This window comes from Photinus pyralis, unplaced genomic scaffold, assembly GCF_008802855.1.
Source record: "Photinus pyralis isolate 1611_PpyrPB1 unplaced genomic scaffold, Ppyr1.3 Ppyr1.4_LG5, whole genome shotgun sequence".
NCBI classification, from domain to species: Eukaryota; Metazoa; Arthropoda; class Insecta; order Coleoptera; family Lampyridae; genus Photinus; species Photinus pyralis.
In genome coordinates, this window is record NW_022170596.1 from 35,914,532 (window position 1) to 35,940,213 (window position 25,682).

At 33.4% G+C, this 25,682-nt stretch overlaps 1 protein-coding gene across 2 annotated transcripts in view; it reads right to left on the reverse strand.

The window, feature by feature from the left end:
• The window catches only part of LOC116171603 (transcription factor Sox-14-like), a 61,583-nt gene that overhangs the window by 16,143 nt on the left and 19,758 nt on the right, over positions 1-25,682 (reverse strand). For both annotated transcript variants that reach the window (XM_031488540.1, XM_031488541.1), the window contains exon 2: positions 21,324-21,456. In XM_031488540.1, the coding sequence (XP_031344400.1) occupies positions 21,324-21,340 (17 nt within the window). In that variant the 5' untranslated portion in view covers positions 21,341-21,456. The remainder of the gene's footprint in view (positions 1-21,323; positions 21,457-25,682) is intronic.

The following is a 25,682-nucleotide window of genomic DNA, read 5'->3' on the forward strand; positions in this document are numbered from 1 at the left end:
AATTAGGGGCCTCGTCAAAGTGCCCGATTTCAAAATTTTCACATCGCGCAATTAATCCCTATGAGAATTTCGATAGAGTAATGGTCTAAAGGTGAATTCCTGGACACTTGTTGCTGGCGCCATGCGCCTTTAAAGTTTACTTCGATTGTTGAAACTCCGCCTATCCTTCTTTCATTGGCGAACAAATCTTCTAATGATGCGCTGATGGCCTCGTAAAACTTGAAAGGAAACCCGATCTTATTCTTTCTGAATGGATTTATAATGTTTGTGGTTGAGCCGTTAATAATGGATTCGTGTGGCTTTATATTCCCAATTTTAAGTGTGTACCCCAAATGATCAAAGAAAAATTAATCATTTCATCATCAACTATGCCAAAAATTAACGATCTATGGCTTACCTCACTACAGTGACCTCATGAGCGCTACAAGGCATCTTTGGCATTTTTTTTACCACAGACTTATTTCTTTTGAACTATAATAGAGTACATTCAAATCGTGACACTTTTATAAAGTGTACTAAAACTTCAATGTTTTATTACTTATGAACTGAAGTGAGAAGTAAATAGAATAAATAAGGTGAGCTTACTCTTTACAAGGCTTGCAAGAGCCGTAGACTGTACCTATCATGCTAAGATGACCTCAGTTGTTATAATTGAACTCAACATAAGTTATTTTATATGCGAAGTGCAGTATGTATTTATGCAATAATCTGCACCTACACCAATATAAAATTGGTCTGCACGTTAATTGTGGAAATATTTATGAAGAACTACATAAATGAAGCACAAATGTTTTAAATTATTATCATGCATGTGATCTATTTGTACTGAACACCTTAATTTTGCTAATGGAACGAAACTATTTATTGAATCTGATTTCTTGACGTACAGTAAGTTTACATTTTACTGTAATTTATTGCAGAACATTAAAGGAAGCATCTTTAAACATTTCTCAACGTTCTATGGAGAGCAAAAGTGTGCTTCCTTCACACTGAGGAAATAGCACCTATACTTACATAAGAGATTTTCCGGAAAAATTATCAATTTCTACTAAAAAAAATTGGATTCTACGGCGTTTTTCGTGTTTTATTCACTAAACACCAATGAAAAATTTACTCCGTATTGAACTGAATTACATTCTTACAAATTATAAATGGTGTATAAAAAATTGTGCCGAATGTTATTTTATTAGATTTGATATCCTTAGCCACTAAATTGATCCAGTTAAGTCTATAGCGAATGTTAGAAATAGGAAATTTTCAAAATTGGAACCATTTCATGATTTGATTTTTTATATCCAAAGCTATATGAAATTCTGCTATTTTGTTGGTGTTGTTGATTCTGGGATTGAGCCAGCGGGAGTTGGTATTCTTTTACTTCTAATGATCTCCATTTCTATTTCATTTTCTATATCGTTCACTCTTATTACCAATTCCCTTATCGTTTCTTTTGCATTGCATGTTATTTACTACATATTAGTAATTGGTATAATTGTTGTTTATTAGGTACCTAAGCTCCTGACTTTCAAAGGTAAGTGGTGGGTGGCATAGTGCTATCGCTGAATTCCCGCTATTAAGCTGAAGTATCTCTCACTCTCACTCCCACAATAAATAAATAAATAAGTATCCTGACATGACATCAACGACTTTCTTGGGTTGCAAACCTATTTCCTAAAGTGAAACCGTCTCCGCGTGTAAACGTGAAAAATGCCGTGTTCAAAAACATGCCATTAAAACCCTTTCCTTCACTTTACTTATCTTTTAAGTCATATGTGTCACCGGCTACACCATAACCCTATACGATACATTATTTTTGACAATCTTACCGAGGGATTTATTTGATTTTTGATTCTGAAAGCGGCGTATGCTAAAGTAAGAAATTTAACCCATGAATCCTTGTCATTGTTTAAAATGCAATCATATGGTACATTGAATGGAGTGGGTCGAGTGCCTTTGGAGATCCTTTTGAGAATGCTAGTATTTCGTTTTAGATATTTTATAGTGTACATCTCCTCAATAGTGTCACCGGAAGGTGGTATTTGCGTAGAACAGGTAAAATGATAAATCTTGTTTTTGATTGTTGGTTTGGATTAAGGGACGTTGGGTCCATTTATTGCAAAAACATGGATTGGGATCTGTTCCTAACCGGGTGATGACAGTGAGTGGAGGTTAAAGACACACATTTTCTGTGAAACCAGTGAAAAAGCATCTTTTACATAGGATCCGTTCAGTATCGTCCAAGTCGACATTTCTACAAGGGCATCAGGATTCGACGTTATTTGCTCCATCAGTGTCTTGCGACATTATTGGTTGAAAACATATTATGTATTTCTAATCTTGGGTAATAGTTACGAGTTCTAAAAATAAACCTAAAAATGCAGTTAAAGTGTAAACATTGAGAAACAATTATAAATCTAAAATTGCTATTTTTGCTACTTAATTTTTTATAAGATTTTCTTAAAATTCTGAGTTTGAAGGACACATTGTTTAAATAAAATACATTTTGGTTCAAAATTTAAAGGTTTTAAGAAACCATGCGATTCCCGGTAAACACTCTATAGGTACATAATGTATGATTACACTTCATCTTCGTTTTACACGTCCCTCAATTTTACTGGATAATTTGAGTTTTTCCGGAATTTCTTGTAATTTCCCACAAAATAAATGCTTTTGTAAAGGAATGAACCAGCCCCATTTTTAAATACTATACTCATTGCAAAAATGTATACGAGGTGCGCAGAAATTCATGTATTTCTTAGTTTTCAAAATGTGAAAACCCCCTTTTTTGCCATAGGATTCTGAACCCGAAAGAAGAATTATACTGCGAGAGGTACGTTGCAAAAGGTTTTTTCTTAACTGATGATTCCAAATAAGTTGAAATTAATTTTACGTCTTAGGAAAATATTTATGTTAATTTTTGTTTAATGGGACAGTCAACCAACAAAATTGTAAATATTGAGCAGGGGAAAACCCAAGAGAGCTTCGTGAGAAACCTCTCCATTCGCCTCGTGTAACTGAATGGTGTGGAGCACCGAGACAACAATGTTATTGGTATACCATCTTTTTGAAGAGGGTGGAGTTGCAATGACAGTGAACGCGAATCGGTACGTGCACATGATCAATGCATTTTTCCTCCCACAACAGGACACATATGATTCCAACAAGACGGAGCTACTGCTCACATAGTTTCAATGAACTTCCTGCGGAACCAGGTCCTGCGCTTTATAGATTTGCATTGCGATTTTTCTCTAGCTCTTAAATATTGCCGTATAAGTGAAATACTTAATTCTATTTACCCTCTACTAATTGTATGAGTAATGTAACGGAAAACATTAGATTTCTGGATTATTTCAAAACTCAAAGCAAGTTTTCCATTCCAGCATTTAAAAATGCAAACAGTCTGTTTCCTACTTATACTGAAAACATTGTCATCCGTTTCAATGAATTTCGCCCGTCCTTCTAAAGGTTTGCAATCTCACCACTGAAACCCCGTGAAAGCTCCGCGATGCTTATCCTGTTTTATTACATCTACCTCTCTTCATTTTAATAAACAGAGGATCAGTCTATTGAATCCAATTAGTGCATGTATGATACTTGATGAACCAATGTGAGTTATAAAAACAAAGAAGCTAAGTACTTATTTATTACGTAAGAGGGTTAATACCAGGACGTGTCAAGTCAAAGCGCATAAATTTGATATAAAATACCGTGAAAATTGTCTTTCATACTTCTACCTTAATATGAGATGTGAGTCCATTCTCATACGTTAATCAAAAAGCAATAAATACAAAATTTAGGATAAATAATCCCAAATCAAAATTCTACTCGCGTTAGCGCAATTGAATGGCTCTAAATTGAGAGAACGGGGTTGCACTGTTTGTTGCAGCCTACTGTATTGTACGAGATACAAAAATAAATTGACATCGAAAAACCGTCAATTGTCTCACCAATCAGCTGCCATTGTACGCTGAATGCCTATTTAATCGCAGAGGCCGGTAAAGGGTGGACCCGTACACGCACGTACCGATATACCGAAGGGAAAATCCCTTTTGAGTACCCTCTTTTCATATATACACTCTAACAAATTCCATTTTACTGATTGCATTATTTTTCTTTAATAATTCCTGTGAAAGGGCATTTTTATAATGTGTTTTGTAATAAAAACGCGCGCGGTTTTTTTCAAGCTGTGAATGGCGTTTGTGCAATAAACCAAGGATAATATAAAGAGTACAATGAGAATGTGCCGCAAGGTATTTTTTAACTAAACATTTGGGAAAGCTTTATTGACGAGGAAGAATACTGCGCTGCGACTACTAACAGAAGCCGCCAATAATACGTGAACGTCCATCCAATATCAACATATAGTGGGTGTCGGTAGTAAATAGCTAAGGGGTATTCGTTTATTTCAGTAGAAGATGCAGGTCTATTTGTTATGATTTTTTTCTTATTGATTCGTTTGGTTTTTTTTTCACTATTTAGGTACGCATCTACCCGTAATATAGCTTGATTATTCAATGACGCCCTCCCAAAAAAGAATTTGAAATATAATTTCGTCCCTTTTTGCCAGGTCTCAACGACAAGTAAGTTTTATTTGATGCTCATTACAATGTAAATATAAGGGTGGTTTAAATTGATAGTCGCGCTGGATATGTTTAGCAGCCAACAATCTTAAGATTTGATACTTTGGCATGGGTAATTCACATACATAAGAAGAAGAAGGGGTCGATAGTAGTGATTGCACAATAGTAAATTAAAAAATACTGGAAGCAATGATGAATTTAACGTCGGAACAAGGTCACCAACCGATGAAATTGAGTGTACAAGGGTAGATAGGGGGATCAAGAAATAAAAAGACGCAAATATGAAAGGAGATACAGTTATGGACAACAGACACGGTGGAGGTGAAACAATAGTGAGATTCAGACGCGGAAATGAAGGGAGAGGGAAATAGAAATTGAGACAAGAAGAAGAAAGACAATGTAGAATATGAGAAGAAGAGGGCATAAAACACATGTTATGGAACTGTACGGGGGTGGAAATGAAAGGAAGAGGTAGGAGTGAGGTGCTGGATGAGGAGGGAGGATGTGAAAAGTGGATGATGTGGACGTTGGAAAAGCAGGGAAAAAATTCATTTGCTTTACGTCATTAATTTTGTTCTCATCTTTTAGTTATGCTTTCCGATTTTGTAATTGTCTTTCCAAAATTCACATCCCCAATGTTTACTCCAGACTGGGATGTGAAAATTTTTTGAATCTCTGCGACATTTGATATCTAGAGGCTTCTGGGCATGAAAATAGGTAACGAATCTCAACGTATTTTTTTAAAATTGTAAAATAATTTTTGCGCGATCGGTCATTTCTCACTATTTACCATGTGTGTTTCCATGACAGTACGTAGCATTTACCAGTTGCTATGATTACGACGACGCCAAAATTACTTACCGATCTAAAAACAGCCAAAAATACTTACCGATGCCTTTTTAAATCAGTTCAAAATGAACAGTCTTGCATTACATTTAATCTTTAATTATTGTTAGGTACATTAAACGTACAATTTATGCTGTTGTTTCCTATAGAAAGACGCTCATAAAGTCATAAAGGAAGTGCAAAGCTAGCAAACTACATCAGACACATGCACAATTTTATGAAATTATTCATTTCAATTTTGACAAATAAACTGGTTACCTAGTGATGTACACCATACCACTTCGATCATTTCGATTTATTCTGCTCTTAATTTCTTAGTGCATATTTATATTGGTTGCATAATTTTAATTTCGATCGCGCAAAAAATGTTATAAGCACGTCGAACGTTAAGGGTTACCGTTCTCAGACAATAATTGGAGTCGTCGCTTCGCTCCTCCTCCAAACAATTGTCTTCGAACGGTAAAAATCCCTTACCGTTCTCCATACTTAATATACTATTCGCATGCAATTCTTGAAACGACAAGGAAATATTAGATTCCAGGTGCCAAGCGACGTTGCTCCTGGTTAGTATTTGGATGGGTAACCCCTCATTGTCTCTGTTCATTTTAACTTAATTCCTTAACAAATTATCATGATAAAAACCCATTATGTACACATGCGTACTGATATTTTAACATGTATATTGACATTTTTATGTTACGTTCTTCGCATTAATCTCCAAAAACAAAGCAACCACCGGAATTCTGAAACAAACCCCCCTGCCTTTCGGGAATTTATAATCTTTTTCCCTAAGTTTTTTGTAATAAAACTTATCCCAATGTTAGTAGGTTAACCCAAAAAAAAAATCTTAAAATAACTTAATAAAAAATGTGGGTTACTATTCCAAAAAAAAGTTATATGACATCACGGCGTTAAAAACTTAAAGTTTTACCAAAATCAAAATAACTGTTTTGCCGAAAAAATGTGTTACTTTTTTAATTTTGACAAGTATTTCTCTCCCTTTTTTTTGTAATAAAATTTAGCATAATTTTTGTAAGTTGTATACAAAAAACTTTCGAATAAATTAATCAAAAATTACCGTTGCTATTTGAAAAAAAATATGACGCCCCGGCGCTAAAAACTCAGATTAAAAAAAAAACATTTTTGGCAGTCTTACATCCTTTATTCCTAATGTACATTTGCAAAATTTTATCTAAATAACCGTTTTGCTGAAAAACTATTTTACTTTTTTAATGTAGACATTCTTTCCTCAGACTTTTTTTGTAATAACACCTAGTAGGTATAATTTTTGTAGGTTGTACACAAAAATAAGGTATTGAGAATAATTTAATAAAAATTTAAATAAATAGTTTGATGACGTTGCGGCATAAGTCAGGCCCGTACTTTCTAGTTTAAGTATGCCTAATATACATATCCATAATTTGAACAAAATCCGTCACGCTGTTATTTCGGAATCTTTTGAAAGCTCTTGAGAAACTTCCCGAAAATGTTTACTGTTGGTGTTCAAAGCGCCATCCTGCATTTTAGAAGGACATCTAGGAACCTCGAGACATTTTTGAAATATTAGTGCAACATTCTTAGAGAGCTCTGAAGAGCCACCGAGAAATCTGTAAAGAAACTCTGAACAATCTCTGAAAGAATTGCTCATGGAACTCTTCATTCTCTGAGAGACCTCAATATGAACACCACAAAAAGCTCGTACTTATGTACTCTAAAGCTGCGTAGTTGTTAATTTATTTCTTTTCAATAATACACAACAAAAGTTAGCTTTCAAAAATACTAGTAACAATGTTTTCAAACATAAAAATATACAGGCTGTTTTATTTTAAATAAAATACCCCATTTTTATTATTTCCTTCCGCCAATGAATTCTATGCATTATACCTATTCTAATTTTACCTAATTTGGAAAGTAAGCGCGTCATAGGTAATCCATCCAGAGACAGCGCACTCTATACAGGGTGTTTTGTTTCTGGAAAAGTGAAATATATAGGTTTCTGAAAATGTGCACTTAGCAGTTACTCTGAAGGCCGAATCGATGTAAAGTATTTTCAAAAATTTGGTACTTCCGGAAATACCGTAACTGTAGAAGATTTCAAAAAGCTACCTATTTTACCTTCCCAGAAACTTCTATAACATAACATAATATTTTTCGATATTTGTGATTTATATTTGAGAGTGGGAAAGACTGTATGTGGTGATTAAATATTTCTGTACCAGATAATGTTTACTTTTGCTTGTGTAACAGGATGGTATAGGCTACTGTAAGTAGTAGGTAGTAATTGGAATTGAATATTTTTTATATAGATAATTGTTATAATTTATAGCAATACGTGTATTTTGGGCGTGAAGCAGTTGACGCTACAATACACATAATATACCCTTTCAAAGGCAAACGGATACATTTTTATTGTACGGGATGAGATGTAGCTTATGTTCGTGAAAAGACCTCCCATCAGAGGACATCGAAATTTAGAAAAATGGTCTACCGTCTACTAACGTTTTATATATTGTATATATGTAAGATGTTCTGTAATACATATTTACTTAGTATATGCTGTTTCTCAATTAAATATTTAATGGGAAAGAGTCTATCTACAACACTGATGAAAACATACACGAAATGGTGCGATAGCTTCTGATTATAACAGAGAAAGTGAAAGTAGGTTACTATACATTAATATTTTAACTACAATGTTTAAACCAAATATATAGAATAATATATTTGGGATGAAAGAAAATTGGAAATTGAAGCGCGTTGTACGAAAAACACTTATCAATCCTTGGTCTATATAATTTGTTAGGCAAATATGTGGGGTTGGTTAGGGGTGATTGGAATGAGCCGAAAACGCTACCCACCGCATCCTTATAGAGATTCACACATTCGCATCCGTCGCATCCATTGAAGATCCAATATACCATTTGAAAGGATTTAGTCAAACTGCGAGCGTCGTTTTTACACACTGCACACAAATCCTAAATACGCGAATTTATTGACAGAATAGATAAATCGATTGCGCCACCGTTCTCAACGGTAAACATTACACTTATATTCATTTATTGTTGGCGCAATGAACGTTTCGCGTCTAAATTAATCGTGCAAAAGGGCAATTAAGACTGGATTGAATTTTTAATGATTACGACAACAATTAGCAACAACTGAGTCGGGCGGGTTGCATTGTGCGACATTAAAAAGGAACGCGCCCGCAGACAAAAAGAACTAAAGAGTCCAAATCCGCTTTCAGGCAACATAAAAGTCACAATTCCAAATGGGATTTGTAAAGTTTACGATATTATTCCTGCGCCATTCTCACTTATAGAATGCTTTATCAAGATTTCGCCAAGTTTGTGCTTTCAAAGGAAACCATTGAAGTGGGTATTGGAAAAAATTGAAGCGCCCTTAGAAAAGAAATATGGTTATATATTTCATATAAATTTCTTATTTTCTCGGATTGTGTATATGAATCGAACCTAATAGTTGATTGTCAATTAGTTAAAATGTGCGAATCCTCCTTCAACTTATATGAAGGGTTCAGTCTATTTGTTTTCTACCCTAAATACAATTGGTATTCGTATATGATTGAAGTACTCTATTTAAATTACGCGAACGTTTCAGAAGCCAGTAAAAAAAAGCGACAAAATTTGAAAATCGCCAGGAACGGTTTTAGAGAACAAACCCATATGCTATGTAAAAATGTAAAGTAAGATCAGGACACTTTTATACTGAGAATTGGGAAAAATAACTTCTAGGCAAGTGTCTTAATTACCTACAATTTGTTAACATTTATTTATTTATTTTTTTCTTTTGACCAAATTTATGGAAACACTCCACTGCAAAATTGATAATGTAGAACACAGAACTGATTAAAAAAGACGGCATGTGAGTTCAGTAGATCTAAAAGAGGCTCATTCTTCCATCCTAATTCATCCTGATTATAACAGCAGTATTTAAGATTTCTATTTGACGGAATTCCCGTGCTTTTTTTGTAACAATGAAACCGTGGTGAAGCGCTACAAAAATAGAAATATAATTCGCTTGAATTATCTGCAGGATTTCCTTTTTATGGCAGATTTCTATAGACTATAACTAACATGTTACATTTTTTAGACTTTGCTGTTAACAGGGGAAAAAAGTACCTGCAAAATGTACTTTTCCTTGTTTAACTTTTGACTAGTCTTTGGAAAAAATTGTTATCACGAGAAGAAAAATTCAAAAAAGTACTTACTCTAGATGCCTAGCAGCTAAATATTGCAGGTTTCATATAAAAATTCGCGAGAGAAAAGTTCTTGAATTTAAGTGGTCACGGAAGATTATAATGCGCCAATGATCTGAACAGGAAAACTAAAAATTGAGATCCGTTAATTTTTTGAATAATATACTACAGGCGAGTTTTTTTTAAATTTTTACTATGGGGGATCTCGTAAACCGTAAGGGATTAAAAGTCACTTAAATAGACAAAGTTATGTATTTTATGATGATTAACTTTCCCATTCAAATTAAAAATAGCGAAGTTATGACCACACTGCCGTTCATTTATTTTTTACATAGTGATGAAATTATCGGACTCTTTTTAACGAAAAATCGTATGGAAAGTGGTACTTTTTTTACGATTTTTACTATGCGTTTTCATGGAGTTTAGTCCTGTTTATGAACAATAGCATCCACTTTTGAGTGACAGTAAATGTCAATCAAATTATTGTGGGTTATTATGGACCACTATGCAAAAAAGTGTCTTTTTTCCATGAATTTGCTTGATTAACTCGGGCTTCGCCCTCATTAATCAAACTGCAAATTCATGAAAAAAGTATGAATTTCAAAACTAATTGTACAAATAACTATTTTTGCATAGTTAGCAATTTACCGAACTTTTTTTGTCAAAAAATCGTATGGAAAGTAGTACTTTTTTTTCACGATTTTTACTATGCGTTTCCATGGCGTATGTAAACTAATTGAAAAAAATATCACTCACATTTCTCCGTTAATCATTAGGGGATGAAAGGCTAGATAGGTAGGTAAAGGTTAATTTTTTTGCTGACGAGAGATATCAATGCCAAAAAATCTCAAAAAAGTAGGCTATAGTACCTATAAGGTACTAAGTGACTCCTTTAATTCTAAAAAGAGTATAAATGATAAAGGTGAAGGCCTCAATTTTATAAAAGCAGCTTCAGAAATGACAATGGCTGATATAGGTATGAATACAATGTTAAAAACCCAAGTGAGTTACCATGGCTGTTAAAGTGTGGCCGCCCATCGAATATTGTTTATTGGGCTCCTCTAATAAAATTTGGAAGGGAGGCCGGTGGATCCACCGGTAACTCCGGTTTGATGACGTCATAAAGTTCGTGAGGTAGTTTAAATTTGGCAAAGTTGCGTATTTTGATGGTTAACAAAATGCAGTTTTGAAACTTAAAAAATTCCGACTACTTTCAGAGGTACCCGGAAAACACCGAAATGTTGCAAAATGGTTTTTATTTTTTACTTTAAAAAAATATTCCGTAATAAATAACACATCATCAACTTTGTTTTTTCTTACTGAAGTAATTTTTACTTTTTGGGTCATTTGATAGAGAATTCAAAAGGGAGTTTTAAATTATTAAAATACATATGTTCTTTCTTGCGTTTTTACGAATTAATAGCGCTATTTATGATTAAAAGATAGTGATGTTTACATTTTTGAAATCAGAAAAAATTCTCCATCGAATGACACAAAAAGTAAAAATCACTTCCATAAGAAAAAACAAAGTGATGATGATTGACTGGAGACGAAACGTCAAACTTAAAATTTAAAAGTAGCATCTTGTAGAATGTAGAGGGACAAAAGTGGCCATAATAATGTATCATTTATTTCGAAATATCTTTTTAAATAACTTCAGTAAAAAATAAAAACGATTCTGCAAAGTTCCGGCTTTTTCCGGATATCTCCGAAAGTAGTCGGAATTTTTTAAGTTTCAAAACTGCATTTTGTTAAGCATCAAAATACGCAACTGGGCAAAATTTAAACTACCTACCTATATCTTACAGTTCCCGAATCCCCATGGTGGCCCTCGAATTTGAATCACCCTGTATAGTTCATATTTCAGGAAATTTTCAAAATGACAGTATTTTAATAGAATTTGCTCATTTATCTTATTCATTTTTTTCGAGCAGAGGTGAAGCAACAACACTTCTTATACCTCCACCATTTCCTTCTAATAGTTAGTCAGACACCATTTTAACCACAAATTCGAGCTATCGCGTTTTACAGTAATTTGATGTTTTAGTCGATAGTTAGCTGTGCAGAAACGGTAACTTGTTCCAGAATTTGTTTTTTGGACGGATGTTTGGCGAACATACTCCGATTAAACTGAAAGTTAGGATTATCGTTTTTAACAAGAATTGTGTCGTTAATTGGTTGTGGAAAAGTTAATTATTATATAAATGGTGAGATATTTTAAGTCAATAACACAACAAACCTTTTTACAATAAATCAACTTCTTTCTGTATCTCAATTTATATATAAAAATATTAATAGGCTTAATTTGAATTTTCCGCAACAAAAACAACAAGGACAAAAACAAATTTGTGTAGGATATCTTATGGTTTAATGATATAGAAATGTTGCAAAGTGCAGGAAAATCTGGAATTTTGTTAACGTTTTTATTTGCCGATCGATTATGATGTAAATTTAATCCAATATAACAGGCAAAATGAGCAATCTGAAACATGTTCATTGGCTTCTGTCTACCCCAGTTTTTCAATGGTAAGTGAAAAACCGTTTCTCTATTTTTATATATTACATAAAATTCTTCTGTACGTGTGTTTGCGACTGAATTCCTAAACGAATGGACGGATTTTCATGAAATTTGTTTGATGTGCCTCTGTGTGTCCCCTCTGATGGTTTAATTTCATAATTGGGCCAGATCGGAGTCATAAATCCGTCAATCTTGAGCGTACGAAGTCGCAGGAGAAAATCTAGAATTGCTTGCTTTTTTTATTTCTAGATCGATATCAATGCAAACTGAATCAAAGGCGATATGCGAAACAGTGTTTCAATCGTCTGTGCCTACGTTATTTTTTTCGTATCATCGTTCTTTGCTAATTCTCTTTAAGGGGTATTTATAGATTTATATATTTTTACGTTTTACTAGTTTTTAATGTATGTTTAAAAAACGAAAAATAAATGGACACGATACGGCACAAAACTTGTTTTAAAATGTTCTTGTTTAGAATGCGTTGTAAATGAATTTTTACCCAAGCAGCAAGCCCAAGGAAAAAAGGCGATGAGAGACAGATGAAGGATATCAAGAAAATTAAGTAGCTCAAAGGTTGTTCTTTTTAAACATATAATAATTCTTGGAAGATTTCGCGGTATTTTCATGCAGATGGTCATATCGATTTTGTAGAGCTTTGAATTTTCAAATTCACCGTTATAAGAAAAAAAATGAAAGCTGCAGTAACTTTTCTAGGACGAGTAGAAAGCTTTTCGTAGAAGCAGATTTACAGAGATCTAGAGCTAGGTTTCCCACAATAGACATTTTAAGATTTTCATAAAAAGCGTTAACAATGAGGTACTACTCTTGTTGAAAAATTAATAAATTTCGAAAATTAGGGCAGCCCTCAGCAGCTGTTGAAAAGATAATCACACAAAACTTAGGCTACCGCGCAGAAGGTGGCGCGAACTGTTTAAATATCCGTATTCGCACCCTTTCAAACAAATACCAGTAAATTTCATTCAACTCAATGGGGTTGAATTTGAATAAAAATCGACAATTTTCGACATTCTAATTATTTTAATTCGACTTTGAGTAAACGAGAACGAAATGTTAAGCACATCTGAGAATAGAGCCCGTTTAGTACATTTAGGTATCAGAAAAGCAATCTCTTCTAGCGTCGGTATTTCATCTCAGATTTTAAAGAGGCGGATGATGATAATTTAATTAATTCTGAGCGTGATGAATTGAAAAGAAAAACGGAATAACTCGACACCCAATTAAAATTTCACCTCACGAGTTACGACACGAACGAAATACAATCGTATGAAAAACAAAGAACACAATTAAAACAAAAAGCAATATGAACAAAAAGCAGTGCTTGCCAGGATCCCTAGTTAATCATTAAAATGGCGTCTACTGTTTTCCCGTGTGTTTTTATTGTGTTGTAAATTAAAACAGCGAGCACAATAGGCTTCCGTGCGGGGTTGCGTCTCGCGGACGTGTGCAAGCTTGCGATTGCTGGCTGAATACGACGAACCAATACCCATGAGAGGATACTTTTGAAAGCTTTATTTACAATTTAGCATTAACTTTAGTGATTCACCCCGTTTGTATTTGTAGCATTATGTATATACTTCTTTCTTTCCGTTGAAAATATATTTTACCATTTTTTTCGCGGAAAGTTTTTTGAGCGTATATTTGAATTGCATTATCGATTTTCTTGAGGAGAACACCGACAATTTTTATACCTACAAGAGTCAGATTAAGTTTCTGACTGAATTTTTTCGTTGGGGGGGAATTGTTTTTATGGATACCTGTTCGAAGCAGTAATGTAGAAAAATATCCCAAAATTTAAAGATGAACCTGACGAGTGATTCCTCGCTATAGTTGCCCTAAACATGACTCGTCCTAATAATCTTTAACTGTTGCATACAAACAATTTTTTATTTTGCAAGAGATAACAAAATGTCATTTCTTCCATGTGCAAATGCATTCTGCAGTGCAATGCCAAATGAAATTATTTTATTTATTTATTATAATAATTACTGTCTTGCAAAATTCTGGAGTAAGATAGGTTGACATGCACTTAGACGATAAATTAGTACATATGATCGCAGATAAGGGGTTCGTCAATTTTAGTGGCAGAATTGCACCTGAACCAAACACGTTTCCAAATACACTAAGGGTCCATGGCGTGTATGAAAAAAAGACATTTTTTTGTTTAAATCTTAAAGAAACGGTACCACGGGTTTATTGGCCATGTTTGTTGTTTGCTCAGCGACTGCAGTAATTTTGCATTCCTCGTTGTTTGGATCGACTAACTTCGTCGACATCATAATTTTCGTTTCACGCATTTTCTAAAACATTGATGCTAAGGCCGCTGCATCGTCCTTCCATCCGTTTTGGTCCCTTAAAAACTATTTAAATCATAACCTTCGGTAAAACGAAATATTTTGGGCCTTTTATTTGAAAAAGGTGTTTGATTGGTGCCTTCTACCACCCAATTTTCTGACATAGGTACTTAAATGGTGTTTAAAAACTTCCGATTCTCTGACTATATTTAGGTACCTCTCGCGCCTTTATTTTGAACCCAACCCAAAAAGTGTACCAGAATTTTTTGTACAGCTCATCAAGACTTTCTTTTGTATTTAATTTTCACTGTGGTGCTTACTGCTTACTTTTCGAGAAAACTGTAAATTAAAAAAAAATAAAACAAAATAGTTTAACTTTTGAATTTAAAATTTCTCAAAAATTAAGAGACTCACAAAAAAAACTGTAATGGATTTTTTGCGGTTTTTTTATACCACATACGCTAGTGTATGCGAAATAAAGTTACAAACATTTTTCAATTTCTAAAACCACCCTCTATTGTCAGGAAATTAAATAGCGGCAACTTTAAGTAATTTAGTATTATATCTATATTATTTATATTTATCTATTTTTAAGTTCCTCAAAAGCCATTTTGAATGAAAGTTCCAGAGCTACAAGATGAATAGATTAATTTTTTTGGAATCTTTTGTTTAAATATTTTCTGTAAAAAAACTACATGTTTGTACTTTAGGAGTTTTTACGTATCAACATTATTTTTTGAGTTATGAAAATAAAAGAAAATTGTGTGATAAATGTGGAACTGTTAGTCATTTTTTTCGCAAAATAAGCATTCTAATCCTAGAAGAAATTGTAAGGGAGTATGAATTAGTCTCATTTAATATAGACTCCATTTTTACATTCGATGAACAAAGGGTACCCCCTCCTCCCTCCACCGTTCCATAGGCATATCACTTACTTTTTTGAGTTTACGATATTGATCTCAATCTGCAATCTCCTTTCTCTCTTACAAGCTACATCAATAGAGTGTTTGATTTAATGTTAATTTTGTTAGTTATATTCTCGAAAACTCGTTTAAAAGTATCTGTCCTTTCGATAAAAAATATTGAATTTTCGAAAAAATATTTTTTCAAACTAATCTTTTTAATGGATTACTGTGACAAGAAACTTCCCGGTTATTTATTTTTCCAACTTCAACAGGTTTACGGAAATATATTGTCGAAAATATAAATGACACCTTCAATTTCTACAGTATTTTTGGATAATATATGCGGGAAGTGTAAATTGCAACAGCAATATATTTAAATTATATAGTAGATGACAACTGAGCAACGCATCCAAGTGCTAAGAGGGTATTACAAAACAACAGTGAAAGACCCACGGCTATACTGTTTGGGAATTGCGTGTGAAAAAGTATCTCTTTGCATGGTAACCACGAATGACCTCATACGATCGACTTTTTTGTGTAATCAAAAGTGTACGTTAACAAACCACAAACAATACACCAATTGATGGAAGAAATTCAAAGGGTTATTAGCAGCATCTCACCAGATGTTTGTGAACGCGTCATCGAAAACTTCAATGAACGCATTTTAAATAATAATAATAACAAATTTAAAATTAGGTTTAAAGCTGGAATTTATACTTTACTAATATTTTCGAAGTTTTTAAGATTAGAACCTTCGTTCCGGATCCACGGCTTGATTTTTTTATCCACCCTTTAACTTATCCCCTCAAATTATGAAATCTCAATAGCTCATTTCTTCCATTTGCATCACAATGGATGGTGAAATTTCACGCTTCTGAATATTATAAGCAATTTCTGAGAAATAGGTACCAGGATTTCAAAGAAAATGTGTGCACAAGCCAAAAAAGTCAAAAGCAATTTTGGTACATTCAAATTTTCGAACTACTTCAAAAATATTCATTTAAGGAAATACCACGTGTTTTGTGAACTTTAAGAGTGTGTAAGTACTTTTAGTGATCTCCTCTTGGTTGAACAGTTAAAAAGAAAAAATTGCATAATTTGTCTATGTACTTACTTACACCTGCTGAAAAAATAGTCCACGAAGAGTGTCCAACAACGAGCTGAGTCTATAGAGCCTACTATAACTTCAGTAGACTCTGGCTGAGTGGATTATTATATGAGAAACTAATGCCAATGGATTTATGAAAAGCTGCATGTATGGACTACCAATTGAGGCAGTTTCAGTTAAATAATTATATGAAATTTTATATCATTTCATTGTTGTACCGAAAGTTGGCCCACATTTAGTTATTTTAAAAGAAATGTTCCAGATTTTAGAGGAATTTTTCGAAAGAAAAAAAATCCCTTTATATCATGGTTTTGTTCGTCTGTCGGACTGTTCGGCTGTACGTCTGTTTCTCTTCTAACTCGAAAACGAAGAGAGACAGCGATGTCAAACCTTCGCCAATCGATTTCTACGAGCTCAAGTATCAGTGCTATTGAATATGAATCGGATCAAAAGTTCTGAATACGAGCTGAGTAGCACAAAATTCCCCTACTGAAAATCGTATGCGATTCTTCGTATCTTGTTATTTTGTTTGATACCAGTGCCGTAACGATGAGGCATGTGCAACATGTGCAGTTGACCGAATGTTGGCATTTTTGTTTTATTTATTGTATCCATGGTAACTAAGGCAGCCCATGCCAATCAATAAAAATGGATGACTGTAGAAACATGCCATTTCAAATTTCGAAAAATATAATGTTATATGCTATAGTGTATATATTTATATAAAAATATGCATTTATGAATACATCAATGCAATCAGGAAAAAGAATGTGAAACATTGCCGTTAAAATATATAGGGTGTTGCATCTCAGAAAAAATTCATAAAAAGGCACTATCTTTAAAAGTAGCTGAAATACGCTGCAGTCTCAACCAAAATAGGACACACGGTACATATTTATCCATCTTTGGTGCAAATTTTAGGGCATATTTTTGAACAATTTTATATGGATAATTCCTCTTATCCACTTTTACTCTAAAAACTTCCATATGTTGCATTCTAGGACAATTTTAAGTGACATATTAAACAAACTGTTTCAAAAAAACTTCTCGGGCGTGAACTCGGCTAAAGTTCAAGGACGTTTATTGTATCATCATTGTTCAAACTGGAGTAAATAAGGTATCGTGATTTTTTTGAATTTTTTATATAATAAACACATGAAATTGAGATAAGTTTAAAAAGAAAGTCAGTGGCAATATAATTAGTCAAACGTTCAACAGAAAATATTATCCAAATCCACATGTCCGCTTTGTTTAGGTATAGAATAAATACTTTCTGTAAAAATGAAAGTGTATTTTATTGTGATTCAATTATAAGGTAAATTAAAAATATTGCATTCGGTCAAGTTTTTTATTTTGCTACATAATTATTTAGAATTTCCTAAGAAAATCTGTGGAGAGGAAATCTAATTGGAAAGAGACATCAGCAATTAGGTATGTAGGTAGTAATTATTCAGAAGTTGGGTATCTAACATATTTTCTTTTGAAAATTAACTGTTCAAACCAATATAGACAACGCGAGCGATAAACACAGAAAGTTCACATGACCAAAATTTAATCAGTTAGTCCCTTGACCATTGTCTACCTATTACTGAGAACAGAATTGTAATATTTGAAACAGGATTTAAAACCGTTTGCGAGTTATCATGTATACAGACGGACGGATGGACAGGACGTCCAAAATCATGAACAAGCTTTGTCGTTCGTTAATCATGTCTAATCCTTTTGTGGTGTGGATATTTAGTTGGATAAGTAGGTAGGTATCGTTTTATAACCTAGTTATAGAGGTACCTATTTTACACAATTTTTGTATTTTGAGTGTTTAAGCAAATGTTTACATACCGATGTGTATATAAGTTAGGATCGATGTTGCAGAATAAATGTTAGTATAGGTACATTTCATTTATATTTTTACATTTGGGTACTTTCATGTAATATTTTACTGTTTTCTCTGAGACGGAAGGAATTACTTCCGAAAGTTTGGATTTTCATCCAAAAAGTTTATTTGCTGGTAGGTATCACCCCATTTATAATTCAAACATTAGCTTTAATTGTGGTGTAGGTACACGTTCTTTGTTTTTAATGTTGTTGCATTAGATCACTTTAAGTGTAAAATAATAAATAGTTAGTACCTAGTTTGCTATATGAAATAGGTACTAAAATAATCGGTATAGGCATCATATTTTAAAATGCATACCTAGGGATAGGTAAATCCAGTGCATAATATGACATTATTTTGAAACATCAGAGAAAATTGGGTAGCTACAGGATATTAGTTAACTGTAATTTAATATTAAAAAATAATACCCTTATGTTATCACATCCCCTTTATAGCGAATACACCATGCATCAAAACGTGTACAACTAGAGTGCCTTGAGAACCTTAATATGCAGCGGTTAACGATGCGTATGCCTTAATGAATATTATTGCAACCTGCAAGATTGCTTCACAAACTACGACAGTATAAAACATATTAAGGAAGTATATACCTCTATACGTATCCCTGCACTCACCCTTCCAAGTGCCCGGCGTCGTTTCATATCATCCGTCGTCTCTCATTAAACGCTTCAAGTGGCAATTAGCTTTTATACAAAGTGAGGTTAATATTATATGACATTCATGTTAGGTACTCCTCCTTTGAATTTAGGTACGTTTTGATATACCTACAATCTTTCTTGCATTTTCTTTCTTTCCTAATTGATTAATTACATCAGGTAATTTGTTATAATTTCTGTATTTGGTGTTAGTCGAGCGCGATTGAATGTGTGCGTGTGTGAAATCATCCCTTTTTTAATGTCTTTAAAGATACTTCAGCAGAAAAATAGGGGGCAAGTAATGATAAAAAGACAAACAATGAATAGCGGCTCACGCGTTGAATGGAAACCATAAAGAGTGAGGTATTTGTTCAGGTGTTATTAAAAAAGAACTTTTTGTTATCCTTTGCAGTTCAGATTGTGAGATGCTTTTACAGTTGAAACAATGCGATTTGCTCTAATTAATTTTTTTGTGAATCTCAGTAACGGTACTGCTACCGCTGTTTATTACCTATACAGGGGCGTTGCATCTCATGTATGTCAGAATTACCCCAATACGTGTTTAATACATTAGCCGCAGCTGACAAATCCACTTAAGTTCAAGTTCTGTATTCAGACAACTACATTTAACCGCCATATTGCGGGCGTGTGTTGTTTTTTCGATGTTTATATGTCGTTCCCGCCTCCTTGGGTGATTCATGATGTAGATATTGGAAGATGCCTTCTCTTTAAATTTTACTCATTTTGGGCTTTTAGATGTAGGTACAATTTCCCAACTTTGTGGTCGGAATAGAGCTCACCTATTGTTAATGACGAGATGTCTATAACTTTTGATTTTTGAATAAATGTGTACCTATTGGTAAAAAATTCGGCTTTTATTGAGTAGTTTATAAGAAACGCTCAGTAGCTGTAAGTAGGTAACGATGTATAGCTAAGTACTGGGGACCAGGTCGTTTGTTTCAGTTCTTAAAATATTAGAGAAATAGTTTAGATATCATTACGTATGCATCAATTTTCTTAGAAAAACGTCTATCTTCATCTAAATTTGTTGTTTATATTTCTTTGTATCTGGCTTTATACGTTCTAAACAGACTGAAGATGATTTAAATGAGCACTTGAGACTAACAATCAATGAATTTTATGGAACGGTAATGGGATCATGAAAATAGGGGAAAAGCTCAAGAGGAACTTACGAGGGGTTTGGGGAACTTTAGGGAAAGTTATAGGAAACATGAAGGGAAAAACTTAACGTGCTTTAGAGCTTGAGATAAACTTGAATTCTATGAAACCTAGAAAAGTTCAGCGAACTTTGAGAGACATTTAGCAAGAAGTTTTGAGAAGTACGTGAAAAACTTGAAAGGGATGAAAAGAGAAATTTGAGGAAATTTAGAAGAACTTGAAGGAAAGATAAGAAAAACATTGATGGAATTTGATGGAAAGTTGAAAGAAGATGAAGGGAAAAATAAGAAAAAATTGAGAAGAAATTACAAACAAAGCTTGAGGGGAACGTAAAGTTAAAAAATACGCTAGAAGAATTTCAGAATCAACGTTAGGAAGCGGAGCTGTGGAAGAATTATTGCCAGCTTGAGGTGAGCTTTGCTTATCTCTAGAAAAATGAAGAAGAAATCTTCTTGTAGTTTTAAAATGTATAATTTTCCATTCCTAAGAGTAGTTTAGGTTGCCAATACGACATCTCTTTCCTCTCCTCTCTAGTTCCTTTTTTACTCAAATTATTTAGCTTGCATGGAAGTATACTACTCAATACTTCACTAATTTTTTTTTTATAATACTCGTATCAAGAAATTGTATATATCAAACAATTGAATTTATCTCACTGAAATAACCTTTTTCTCGTTTTTAACGATCTTGCACCGCAAACAAGGTCTCTCCTTAGTTACACCACTGGGAAATCCCAAGTCCCGACCTTGTAACAAAAACAAGCTACATCACTGAGTACTCTCAGGCCACCACCTTACACCATAATAATCAAAGTTACTTCTTAGTTACGTAATTTTCTTGCCGGGAAAATCCCAGGGCACGACCTTGCTGAATAAAATCATAAAAAAGGCCACTCCTTAGTTACCTACTGCTTGGTCTACAATCCCAAGTCACGACCCAAACCGGGGGAAGAGAGAGATGCCTAATTTTTACTTGTATTTTTTAGAGATTTTTTTTGAAAAATTAGTATAATTGAATCTATTGGAAATTTCTGACACAATTAAATGCAATACAACGAGCTCAATTTACCTAATGAGTTTGTTTTTTAAATATTTTTTGCAACAAAGCATGGGTAATTTGGTGCATTTAGATACCTTGTTTGAAGAAACATCAGTGTCGTCCTTCGCTTCCACTCAAAGACATTTTTCTTTAGACATCCACCTTATTTTCCATATTCGATCATTTTCATGGGTTATATTATCATAGCGATGAACCTATCATGTGTTTCTGCAACAAAGAAGCCGTTTCAGAGATTTCAATTTAATATTTGTCTTGTTTGGTACTATAGCCACCGAGCAACCCGAAAGATGAAACCCCGAAGATTAAATTTTATTTCTTGTAGTTAACATTAACAGTGAAATAGGTAACTAAATTTATTAAAACGAAGAAATAGCTAGATTGGAATGTATTATAACGAATGCGCTTTGCATGTTGTAAAAGTTTGTGAGCGGAATAAATATTCTTGAAAATATTTGAGCATACAACAAATACATTTTAGCTTAGAGTAGGCAAGGATTCAATGGCAACAAAGCACGTCCACCATTATAAAAGGTGGAAATATTTACAGTGTATATTTGGAAAAAAGAATTTACATCACAGAAAAGAGCTATTCGCATGGAAATGTGAATTCTATGCAGTATTGTCGACCGCCGATAAAATATAAGATGACAACAATAGCTTTTAGTTTGGAAGCTCGTTCGAATCGTTTGACATTTGATGTATCGAAAATGGGGTATTGGCCCGACTTAGTATATGCTAACGATAAAGGATGTCCGGTTGTTCTATCTTAGCAAACGCGAATAAATAACCCATTATTAGACGTCGAAATTATATGAACTTTACGTGATTGATACTTTCTTTTTTTGTTTTTCTCTTTACGATATGTTCTGCACCCTTCCCTTGAAGTTTCAAAAACATTTTATGTGCGTTAAAAATGTAATGCAGATGTGATTAGGTCGATATGCACCCCCTTCTTGAAGTCATCACGCATGGCCGAGTCTAATGCTTTAATAGCAGCAAACATATTGCTTAATTCCACGCTAGTTGCGACTGTGAATAAAAACGAGAGAATGTGAATGAGACCTACAAGTACCCGCTAATAGCGCTTCTCCCTATTACTGCGTACTTATGTCGATGATTTATTATCGTTACTAAAAAAAATATGTTCAGTTGCACAATTTGGTTGCCAAAAGTGAGTGCCTTTGAATAAATCAATTATCATTTGAAATAATATCAATAATTTGAAATAGGGTTGCACTATTTCTAGCATTATATAATTTAAAAATATGACTGTTGTCACCATCGCGGAATTTCCGGTCCATCTGCGGACCTTTGGATATGAATAAGAAAAATGTTCGTGGCTGAGCGGGATCGACAAAAAACAATTTACCCAAAATCGTACTGAAAGCTTCATTTTCATGCCTACTTTCTGTCAGGAAATTTTAGTTTCCATGACAGAGGCAAACCAGACTACTTTTCCTGCTGCTCCGTCATGGAAACAAATGTATGTCAGATCACAATCCTTTTAATTTTTTCAGAAAGGTAACAACATTATTTATATTGAGCTTGTGTGCTAAATTATACGTAAGGGAAGGAGTTACGTAAATCAGTGTGAAAGAGCTAAGGAAATAACTGATACTTCACACGGAGAAAAATGGAATGTTAAAATCATATAGTAAAAATTATATTGTAATCAGTACGAGAAGCTATTATTAAATCAAACAAACCTTGACACACGCTGTACAATATGAATATGTCTAATCAAAATTATTCTCACTATAATAATGATATTGTATTAAATATGATCTTAGATATTTAAATATATCCAAGAGCAAATAATAGATAATAAACATTAAAATATAGTTTATTAACGAAATGGGTTTATTATTTGTGTATAATACAGTTTAGTCGCTTTCTTAAATGAAAACCTTGCGGTTGAAAGATTGTTAGTTTAACAACCCATATAATAATTTTTAACATATGATGTAATTGTAATGATGCTGAATCTGCAAGATAAGCATAAGCTTATTTTGAGAACAACCGTTGCAAAGGTTGCATTAAATTATTAAAAGCTCTGTATTGTATATTGTATGCGGTTTTTGTTCAGTCAACAGTCAGTTCAGTGCGTATGTGTATGTGGCTCGCAATTTTGGTGAAGTTTATAGATGAATTCTATATCACTTATAATCATGAGTGATGTTCCAGAGATTTTGAGGGTTGGGCCAATACAATATGGCAGTATAAGTACAACAAAACTGTATTATATTGATTATTATACCTTATTGTTGCAAATATATCATGATTTTTGAACTTATAATTTTATATATTCGAAACCAATATGTGTGTATCCTGATTTTTGGTAAAAAAGGAAGGTTATACACTGCCTTTTTTTGAGCCCGAAAAAAAAATTGTCTCAGATCGACCCGGAAAAAAAATTTTCTTATAGAATGTGGCCTGTAGAATCCATAATTTCAAACAGTTCCAGGATTGGGCTACTAGTTCAAAAGTTACAGCCCTTTGAATTTTTTTTCGAAATTGGTTTCTAGTCTATAACTTTTGATTGAGAAGTCTGATCGAAAAAGTACGAATTGTTTTGGATTTTACGCACCAAAATTAATAAGAATTCCCGAGAAATTTTGATGCAGTCGATTTTTGGCAGGGTGTGTATATTAGTTGCAATAATCTAAGTTACTTATTAATACAAAGCAGAGATGTTAATTCAACTACTCCCGTATTACAAAAGCATGCATATGAGATGGTTGCCGTTACATACAGTTTTTTTGTATGAGTTAAAATTAGCTATACACTTGCAACAATATGTATATGATAAATTTTATAAATCTTTATAGCTATCCCTATACGTATTATATTTTTTGATAGCTATTATTATATTTTTAATTACCTTTAACATACATTTTTCTCCGTGTAGAAAAAGGCTTATTAAGGGAGCACCGAGGAGGCATGCAATACCTAAGTGTAAAGTTTTTGTGATGGAAATTTGAAAGAAGAGTGATAGTGAAAGAAAATTCTACCAGGAAGGCGCGAAGGAAAAATATGTGAAAGAAAATGTATCTGAAGAACGCGAGAGTGATAAAGAGGTGTCAAAACAGCGTGGAGGGAGTTTGCGCAGTCAAAAAAGAAAGAGAATTGGACTTAAGAGGGTGATGCATCCGTAACAGAAGCGAGAAGGAAATCTGAAAAAGGTGCGAGGAAGTCGTAAGCAGAAGTAGAAGAAGGAGGGATGGAAGGCAGTAGATCTGAATGATGGAAGCATAAAATAGAGCATCAATGGGGAAGTTTGTACGTGAGTGAAGGTGGAGTGAGAGAACTATATCGGTTATAATGTAAATTGTAAAGGACAGAAGTGTAAACGACGAGGTGTGATGAAAGTGTTGAACACAGGATGAATTAAGCCTCTTTGCGATTTTAAAGCAGAAATTGCAACTTCTTAAATGCGGATAGCAAAATATTTACCAAAATGTTACCGCTTTCGTTTAGTTTGCTTATTGTAGCTTTACTCCAAATTTCTGAATTCTCTGTCATTTTCCAGCAAAAGAAAACGCTAATTAGTCATCAATCAAAATTTTTTAATAATTGGTTGCCAGATGCACTTTTCTTTTACAGGATTATTTGACTAAAACTTTTACTACCTATATACAGGGTGTTTTTTTGGGAGCTTTAGTTAAACTTTTCTGGGAAAGTAAAATAGGTAGGTTTTTAAAAAATTGTATTTAGGAGTTACTCTGAAGGCCGAATCGATGTAAAATATTTTCAAAATGGCCGCACTTCCGGAAATACCGGAAGTAGATAGTAACTTCGGTATTTTAAATGGCAACCCCTATTTTTTATTGCATTTTTGCATTCTACGTGAAATTTCAGTTTGGATACCCACAAGTCGATATCTGCCATTTATGGTTTTTAAGTTATTTTGACTTTATGAAAAAAAATGGTGGATGCAGATGGTAAAACCGTGTGTGTATGTACTTATCGAATCAAGAAATTGCCGATGCCGATAACCTCACTGCAAATATAACTAAGATTAAAATTACGTTCTGAATTCTATAATCTCGAATTGGGTTAACACAAGATTCCACAATCAAATTTATATTTCTGCTGTAGTATTTACAGGTGTTGCAGAATAAGTTGTTACAGTAGCTGACACATGTTTCGGTCTGGTTAACAGCAGGCCATTATCAAAGCAAAAACTACAAGAATATTACAATTATGAGGTTTTTTATATTAGAATGTTACTTATTAAAAATAAAACATCACAACATTGGTAAACGTCGGTTTTGGCCGTTTAACCAGTGTTGTTTAAATCTTTTTCCCGAAACTGTGCAATTACCGGTTCCATAGATATGGCATGTGACCGTTATTAATGGGACACCCTCTACAAAAGAGACATCCATTAAATAAATATTAATCAAAAGTATATAATAGTACTATTCATGAAA